This window comes from Oratosquilla oratoria, chromosome 1 (genome assembly GCF_046742065.1).
Source record: "Oratosquilla oratoria isolate Oo_2021 chromosome 1, ASM4674206v1, whole genome shotgun sequence".
Lineage (NCBI taxonomy): Eukaryota > Metazoa > Arthropoda > Malacostraca > Stomatopoda > Squillidae > Oratosquilla > Oratosquilla oratoria.
The window spans coordinates 52,864,737-52,874,736 of NC_134777.1; the positions used below are offsets into that span (position 1 = coordinate 52,864,737).

At 36.7% G+C, this 10,000-nt stretch overlaps 1 protein-coding gene across 1 annotated transcript in view; it reads right to left on the minus strand.

The window, feature by feature from the left end:
- The window catches only part of LOC143028182 (uncharacterized), a 70,626-nt gene that overhangs the window by 38,137 nt on the left and 22,489 nt on the right, over positions 1–10,000 (minus strand). Inside the window, exon 3 of the mRNA XM_076189945.1 lies at positions 3,037–3,124. Coding sequence (XP_076046060.1) covers positions 3,037–3,124 — 88 coding nt within the window. The remainder of the gene's footprint in view (positions 1–3,036; positions 3,125–10,000) is intronic.

The window sequence follows — 10,000 nt, forward strand, 5'->3', positions numbered from 1 at the left end:
TTCGTATGATTTATTTTTGATATTTGGAATCAGTTTTGTGGCTCGCCGTTGTACTTTTTCCAGTCTGTCAATGTCTTTAATAAGATTCGGTGACCATACGGAAACAGCGTATTCTAAATATGGACGAACTAACGATTTATATAGTCTGTTAATGAGTGATGGACTTTTGAAATCAAAAGATCGCGCATTCAGTCCTAGAATCTTATTTGCTTTCTAAGAGGCTGAAATACACTGCTTGGATGATTTGAGGTCGTTACTGATGATTATGCCGAGATCTTTTTCACTATCCACTTTTGTTAACGAATTTCTAAATAACTTGTAATCGTACTTACTGTTATTTTTACCTATGTGCATAACCTTGCATTTACTTGTGTTAAATTTCATTAGCCACTTTTCAGACCATAACTGTTATTTATCTTGATTGACGAGTTAAACACCATATGAGGACGGAGCCTTTATTTGTACGACGTTTCGCTTATAACAGCGCACACACACACACACACACACACACACACACACACACACACACACACACACACACACACACACACACACACACACACAGCTGTAATACAGCACACACACACACACACACACACACACACACACACACACACACACACACACACACACACACACACACAGCTGTAATACAGCACACACACACACACACACACACACACACACACACACACACACACACACACACACAGCTGTAATACAGCACACACACACACACACACACACACACACACACACACACACACACACACACACACACACACACACACACACACACACACACACACACACACACACACACACACACACACACACAGCTGTAATAAGAGAAACGTCGTACAAATGAAGGCTCCGTCCTCATATGATGTTTAACTCGTCAATCTTGTCGGCAACTGCCACTTTCATGTAATTTATCTAAATCTTCTTGAATATCCAATTGGTTTAAGTGATCATTTGCCATTCCGCATAGTTTTGTATCATGAGCAAATTTGGAAACAATAGATTTTAGTCCATGGTCTATATAATTTATATATACTATGAATATAAGTGGCCCAAGAACGGAACCCTGAGGAACTCCACTTGTAACATTTTCCATCTAGAAGTTTTTCCATTTAAAACAACTCTCTATTTTCAATCATTCAACCAATTACTAGTCGAAATTAATAGGCTACCACTTATTCCGTGTAAAGCTAAATTAGTAAGTAGTCTTTCGTGTGGGACGGTATCAAAAGCTTTTGCAAAGTCTAGATATATTAAATATATATATTGTTTTTGTGTGTGTGTGTGTGTGTGTGTGTGTGTGTGTGTGTGTGTGTGTGTGTGTGTGTGTGTGTGTGTGTGTGTGTGTGTGTGTGTGTGTGTGTGTGTGTGTGTGTGTGTGTGTGTGTGTGTGTGTGTGTGTGTGTGTGTGTATGTATTCACCTTGGTCTTTGAATCACGTGTTGGACTCGTGATTGACAGGTATTTCCCTCCCGGAAGAGAGCTCAGAGCTCGTAGGACCGATCTATGGGTGATGCTATGACCTTACACACACACACACACACCCAACTCCCCGCCCACGAGTGTCAGAGTAACGACCCGAAGTGCAGCGATACCGAAATAATATCGGCCCTGGGCAGGATTCGAACCAAGTACTACGGGCACCACCATGCTAGCAGTCCAGCGCTCTACCAACTGCACCACCGAATGTGTATGAAGATGTGGTTCTAGTCCATTTTACGTCTCCCATCCTCTTGTTGATGTTGATGACATAGAAAATAAAAAAACAATAAAAAAAAACAGGACCAGAACCACATCTTCATACGCCATCAAGGAATGGAGACCCAGAGGATGTAGACGTGAGCAGAACCTCCCACGAACAGTTCAGACAGACGCGGACGGTTCAGTCAGTCCCGGATAACCTGACGACAATATATCGATCCTACATCAATGGTTCTTATTTTCTATGTTTTCGTTATGATTGGTGATGTTTACGAAAAACGTTTTACATTCTTTACCAAAAACAAATAATTCGCTTGAAGGATGGTTCTCATTTGAGACACAGGTTGCTGGACACCACCCTATTATTTGAAAGTTTTTCGACTGTATGAAGAAAGAACAAAACCATAATGAAGTCAAAGTCGATCAATAATTGGCTGGTACTTCATCTCAACCACGAAGAAATATCGTGACTCTTCTGAACGGATAAAAAACACTATATAAAGATATCCTTCATATAGCAACGTCATTGATTATTTGCGGGCAATAGCCCATAACCTAGCTTTCTAATTTTAAGTAAACCAATTTTAAGTTTTAAGTTTAGTTTATACTAATTTGTCATTTTCAAATGTTCTGTCATCAAAGAATTTTAACTACTCTTAATAAATACGAAAAGAAATTCTACCTTGTTTTTGTAGTATCCTAAATAAAGGCTATGAAAGTAGTTATTTCATTATCAAAGGTAAAAGTATGCTAAATCAAGGATAAAAACACGACCTAGTTATATATTTCAAATCAGAATTTTTTTTATTTTTTATTTTTCGATGAACTGTTGTCAATGAATTGTTGTTGGTGAAATGTTGTCGGTGAATTCGCCTAGACCCCTACCGAATATATTGAATAAAGTTAGTTCTAAGATGTATCCCACTAGAAACTAGAATCTAAGTAGCAAGGAGAAAAGATTACTGTTACAGACTCTCAAAGTCACCAGGGCTGGCAAAACCAAAGTAAAAATGAGCGAAGCGAGAGGGTACATTGAGTAAGAATATGCCGGTGTTGGGGCGACAATAAACTTTTGATTAATGGAGAGTGGAGAGCGTGCAGATGAACATGGGTTGAAACACCTGCCAGTGATGCGAAAAAAATGAATAATAATAATCGAGGTGGTTTACATTAACCGCGATTCGAATTTCAGTATCCTAGACAAAAGTCTCCTCCGATTTTTCTTTTTTGTTGTTCCTTTTGCTTTTTATTTTTCTTTCTTATCTTTTTTTTTTCTCTTTTTCTTTCTGTATTTGAATGAAAAACTAAACACACCTTTTGGCCGGGTCCTCGCGACGTGGCGTAGTCATTGCAGTTGCTAATCATCTCCAGACGACGCGTCCAAAGTTTTCTCCCATTCCACCTGAGGTACGGTGGAAAGATTTGATAATATCAGTAACTGAATTTATATATAAATAGATAACCAGATTAATTATTCGATTAGTTAATTGATTAATAGATACATATATATATATATAGCTAATATAAAGAAATAAGAAAAATATAGATAAATAAATAAGCACGCAAACAAGAATAAGTTATTTCTTATGTTGCTCCAGGAAAAAAATAGCCGTTTCCACTCTGAAAGAAAACAAATAAGTCTCCATCAACAATATGACGTCATCAGTAAATACGACAGCTGAATGTCTCGATTTGAATGTCGGGTTGGCACTATAATCTAAGGCAATTATCGAATAGCTTCGGAAAGAACGCTGACATCGTGGCGGCATCACGTTATCAGTCCAACAGTCGTCCCATGACGTCATATCGATTTTTTTTTTTTTTTATTAAATTACCTATTCTTAGTTATATCTCGATTTGGTGCGAACATTGGCCAAAAGGGAAACAATCAGACGAGGGCGCGCGCACACAAACACACACAAATATATATATATATATATATATATATATATATATACATGTATATATATATATATATATATATACATATATATATATATGTATATATACATATATATATATACATGTATATATATATATATATATACATACATATATATATATATATATATATATATATATATATATATATTTCAGATAAAAAATGTAATCGCACATTTGTCAATCACGTTAAAACCATTGTTGGAGTAGAAAAAACTGGAGACGGGGAATCTATATATTTCGATTGCAAACTGCAATCCTCTTTACAAAGGATTACAAAGACAGAGCATGCCGACAGGAGACCTTTTGGTCCATATCTCGGTCGGATGCGAAAAAAATTCATAATAATAATAAAATAATAATTATAAAAAAATATATAATGTATGCAACAAACAAAATACATAAATAAATGCATAGGTATAGTTGAATAACAAACAAACAGGTAAACAGTAAATAATAATGAATTGACACATAACTAATAATAAATGAAAACCAAACACACAAATGATAACAAAGCAAAAACAAATAATATAAAATAAATTATAATCATTACAGCATCTTGCTTAGGTGTTTATCTAGATGAGTCTTAAAGCTTCGAACTGAACTACATTGCACTACCTGTGCAGGAAGTTTATTCCATTCATTAACTACACGGTTGGCAAAGTTGTTTCTACCTACTTCCAAATTGAATCTATTTCCGGATAGTTTGAGACCATTGTTTCTTGTCTGATTCTCATTCAATGTGAAAATTTTGTCATTTTTGATGTTGTCAATTCCCTTTAGAATCTTAAAGACCTGTATCAAGTCACCTCTGAGTCTACGCTTTTTTAGGGAAAACAGATTCATATGTTTTAGTCGATTTTCGTATGATTTATTTTTGATATTTGGAATCAGTTTTGTGGCTCGCCGTTGTACTTTTTCCAGTATGTCAATGTCTTTAATGAGATTCGGTGACCATACAGAAACAGCATATTCCAAATGCGGACGAACTAACGATTTATATAGCTTGTTAATGAGCGATGGACTTTTGAAATAAAAAAAATCGCGCAATCAGTCCTAGAATCTTATTTGCTTTCTCTGAGGCTGAAATACACTGCTTGGATGATTTGAGGTCGTTACTGATAATTACGCCGAGATCTTTTTCACTATCCACTTTTGTTAACGAATTTCCAAATAACTTGTAATCGTACTTATTGTTGTTTTTACCTATGTGCATTACCTTGCATTTACTCGTGTTAAATTTCATTAGCCACTTTTCAGACCATTGCTGTAATTGATCTAAATCTTCTTGAATATCTAATTAGTTTAAGTGATAATTTCCCATTCCGCACAGTTTTGTATCATCAGCAAATTTGGAAACAGTAGATCTTAGTCCATGGTCTATATCATTTATATATACTATGAATAGAAGTGGCCCAAGAACGGAACCCTGAGGAACTCCACTTGTAACATTTTCCCATCTAGAAGTTTTTCCATTTAAAACAACTCTTTGTTTTCGACCATTCAACCAATTACTAGTCCAACTTAATAGGCTACCACTTATTCCGTGTAAAGCTAATTTAGTAAGTAGTCTTTCGTGTGGAACGGTATCAAAAGCTTTTGCAAAGTCTAGATATATTAAATCTATATTGTTTCTTTTGTCATAATTCGATATAACTGTGTTGTAGAATTCGAGCAAGTTAGTCACGCAAGAACGTTTCCGTCTGAAACCATGCTGGCTATCATTTATCAAACGGTTACTTTCTAAATGATGTTCGATAGCATCTCTGATGATAGTTTCCATTATTTTTCCTACGATTGAAGTCAAACTTATAGGCCTATAGTTACTTGGTTTCTTTTTGTCACCTTTTTTGAATATGGGAGTAACGTTAGCTAGCTACCATTCTCTTGGGACATCTCCGGATATGATGGATTTCTTGAAAATAATTTCTAATGGAACAACAATCTCATTTTTAATTTCCTTTAAGATTCTTGGATGCCAACCGTCAGGCCCTGGTGTTTTATTAACTTTGAGTTTATCTATACACCATTTAATTTTTTCTTTTGTTATATTTACCGTAGTGAGTAAGTTTACCCTAGACTTTTCACAGGTTTCAGTTTGGAGTTCACTTTGAGGTGTTTCGTTTACGAATACCGAGCTAAAATAATTGTTTAAGATATTACACATTCCTTCATTTGAATATTCAAGTTGACCGTCAGCAGATAATAGTGGACCAATGTGATTCCTAACAACCTTTTTATCTCTAATGTAACTATAGAATTCTTTGGGATTCTCTTTGGATTTATCAGCGATGTTCATTTCGTATTGTCGTTTTCTTTTTCTTATTGTCTTTTTTAAATCTCTCTGTATTGATACATAACTTTCATAGTCATTAGATGCACCCGAACACTTATATTTCTTATAAGCCTGTCTCTTTTTAGCAATACTTTTTTCAGTTTCTTTGTCGAGCCACTTTGGGCGAGACTGATTTGGGGGACGTCTGTCCTTAAAAGGAATGTAAGTTTGAATAATCTTAGTGAGCGTATTTTGAAATATTTCCCACATCTGATCTACAGGTCTTTCGTTTAATTTTGCCTCCCAATCTGTAAGCTGAAGCTCCTGACGTAGTCCTATGAACTGAGCTTTACTGAAATCGGGTATTTTAGAAAGACAAGTAACTATTCTAAAATTGTTTAGGAGTTTGAATCTAACTAAGTTGTGATCGCTATTTGCAACAGATTCACCGACTTCTACATCAGTTACCATGCTTTCGCGGCTAGTGATCAATAGATCGAGTAAGTTTCCATATCTTGTGGGCTCTTTTACATGCTGAATTAAGTAATTGTCACCAAGAAAGTCAATCAAGCGACTACCTATATGGCCATGTTCAAGGGTCATCCAATCAATGTCAGTAAAATTGAAATCACCCATTATCAATAAATCCCGGTTGCAGAAACTAGACAGTTCTTGAAATAACAGTTTGTCGTCTGCTGATGATAATGTCTTTGGCCTATATATTACACCTATATTCATTTTTTGTCCATTTGTTTGGGTTAACTCAACCCACAAACTATCATATGCATCCTGTTTCACTTTCTCTAGAATACAAGAGTGAACATTGTTTTTAACGTACAACAGAACACCCCCACCTTTCTTGTGGTTTCTATCCTGATGAAAGTGTTTAAATCCCGCAATATTAAATTCAGTAGATACGAATAAGAATAGTGAGTGCTACTTAAGTAGTACCCTTGACATGAGAAAGGGGAACATTGGGAGAAGTCTCTACCTTCGGCTCACTCCATATGTGAGGTCAGGAGGCAAATGTCTTTTTAATAGGCTGGTGATGAAAACACCGGAAATTATATCCGGGGATCATTGCCCCTTTGAAATGTTCATATTGGGCTGGTATTCAATTAAAGTAGATTCAACCATTTTTCTCCTGAACTCACATCTGGATTTATAAATAAGCTCAGCTTTATCCCAATCTAAACAATGTTTAAATTGCTTAACATGTTGGAACACAGCTGAGCTTTCTTGTCCATATTTAATGGAACGTTTATGTTCGATGATCCTAGTGTTCAAATCCCTTCCAGTCTGTCCGATGTAAACTAAGTCACAACCTTTACGTGGAATCGAATATACCCCTTGACTATGCTCTTCTTTCAACTTTAAACTTAATGTTGGAGGCTAACGAATTTAAATCAGCAAAAAAGTGATCAAATTCGTTAGCCTCCAACATTAAGCTTAAAGTTGAATGGGAAGAACAAGGTAAGCTACCCTTTTTAGATGTTGTCATTGTTTGTGACGGGGACAAGCTTGCTTTTACCGTCTATAGAAAAGAAACTCATTCTGGTAGTTATCTTCATTTCTTCAGCAGTCACCCAGACAAAGTAAAAAGTAGCGTCGCCTCAGGATTATTTCTTCGAGTTCTTAGAACTTGCAGCCCCCGGATTGGTTCTTGGTCCAAGCCCTCAGCCGTGTGAGATCCAATTTTTTCAACACCGCCCCCATTTCCTCTAATTTTTCATTGGACAAGAGCTCCTTAATCGTTCCCTTTATAAAATCTAGGTGGGGCAATGTTACTAGCGGGGTCCCCCGGGGCTCGGTTTTGGGTCCCTTGTTGTTCATTGTGTACATAAATGACTTAGACGATGGGATAGATAGTGATGTTAGTAAGTTTGCGGACGACACTAAAATAGGACGCCTAATTAGGTCAGGAGACGACGCAGAGATTCTGCAGGATGATCTTAATGAATTGTTAACATGGTCGGAGAAATGGCAAATGAACTTCAATATCTCTAAGTGTAGCGTGTTAAACGTAGGGCTACACAACCCCAAAAATAGATACATCGTAGATAACACGTTTTTAGAAAATCTGAGTGCGAGAAGGATTTGGGAGTTCTGGTGAGTCCAGACCTTAAAACCAGGAAGCAGTGCATTAGCCCCAGAAATAAAGCTAACAGTGCATTAGGTTTCATTGCTAGGACGGTAACGAATAGAAGTGCAGAGGTAATTATCAAACTCTATGTAGCGATAGTTAGACCCATCCTTGACTATGCGGAACAGTTTTGGTCTCCGTCCTACAGAATGGACATCAATTCACTAAAATCAGTACAGAGAAGAATGGCCAAAATGATACATGGACTCGGAAATTTGCCTTACGAAGAAAGGCTTAGGCACCTAAACTTACACTCTCTGGAAAGACGCAGAGTGCGGGGTGATCTATTAGAAGTGTTCAAGTGGATCAAAGGCTATAGCAAGGGAGATACAAACAAGGTCATCGTAATAAAACAACAGGGCAGGACTCGCAGTAATGGGTATAAACTGGACAAATTTAGATTTAAGAAGGAAATAGGCAAGAATTGATTTACTAATAGGGTGGTCGATGAATGGAATAGACTTAGTAACCATGTAGTAAGCGCTGAAACTATCAGTTGTTTTAAAAAACGATTAGACAACTTTATGGATGGGGACGACAGGTGGTGATGGATACGGAGCTGCCTAGTGTAGGCCTTACGGTCTTTTACAGTCTCCTTTATTCTTATGTTCTTCTGTATGTTCTTTTCTGATTCATTTATTCCTTCGACCAATTTTCTTCCCAAAGACAAATTAAATTTAATTAATTATTACCCTGACAACATTAATAAAAGGTGGTAAATGTCCACCAAAGGTTGAAAGAAGAGCATAGTCAAGGGGTATATTCGATTCCACGTAAAGGTTGTGACTTAGTTTACATCGGACAGACTGGAAGGGATTTGAACACTAGGGTGATCAAACATAAACGTTTTATTAGATATGGACAAGAAAGTTCAGCTGTGTTCCAACATGTTAAGCAATTTAAACATTGTTTAGATTGGGATAAAGCTGAGCTTATTTATAAATCCAGATGTGAGTTCAGGAGAAAAATGGTTGAATCTACTATAATTGAATACCAGCCCAAAATGAATATTTCAAAGGGGCAATGGTCCCCGGATATAATTTCAGGTGTTTTCATCACCAGCCTATTAAAAAGACATTTGCCTCCTGACCTCACATACGGAGTGAGACGAGGGTAGAGACCTCTCCCAGTGTTCCCCTTTCTCATGTCAAGGGTACTACTTAAGTAGCACTCACTATTCTTATTCGTATCTACTGAAGAGGATTGCAGTTTGCAATCGAAATATATAGATTCCCCGTCTCCAGTCTTTTCTACTCCAACAGTGGTTTTAACGTGATATATATATATATATATATATATATATATATATCTTTTTCAACCACATATCACTTTTAATTCCATACCATCGCAAACAAGACTGAGAGTCGCTCAAAGGAGGCATCTGTTGGAAATTGAAATGTGAACGAGCCGAGGATTCGAACCCAGCTAACCCGTAATAAAGTTACATTGACGTAAACCAATACGCTATCAAGAGAGATATAAGTTGAGTACGACTTTCTTATATTTGTATATTCGAATTACATGCACCTACACGAAATATCTCGTTCAACCCATCTCCGCCATGATAGAGCATTGGACGTATGTGCGCGTGGGAAAGTTTTATACATACACACTGAATGGTTTCCAGTGATCAATTAATATCTTTTTCAACAACATATCAATTTTAATTCCATAACATCGTAAATGAGACTGAGAGTCGCTCGAAGGAGACATCCGTTGGAAATTGAAACGTGGACGAGCCGAGGATTCGAACCCAGCTAACCCGTAACAAAGCTACAATGACGTAAACCAATACGCTATCAAGAGAGATATAAGTTGAGTACGACTTTCTTATATTTGTATGTTCGAATTACGTACACCTACACGAAATATCGCGTTCAACCCATCTCCGCCATGATAGAGCATTGAACGTATGTGCG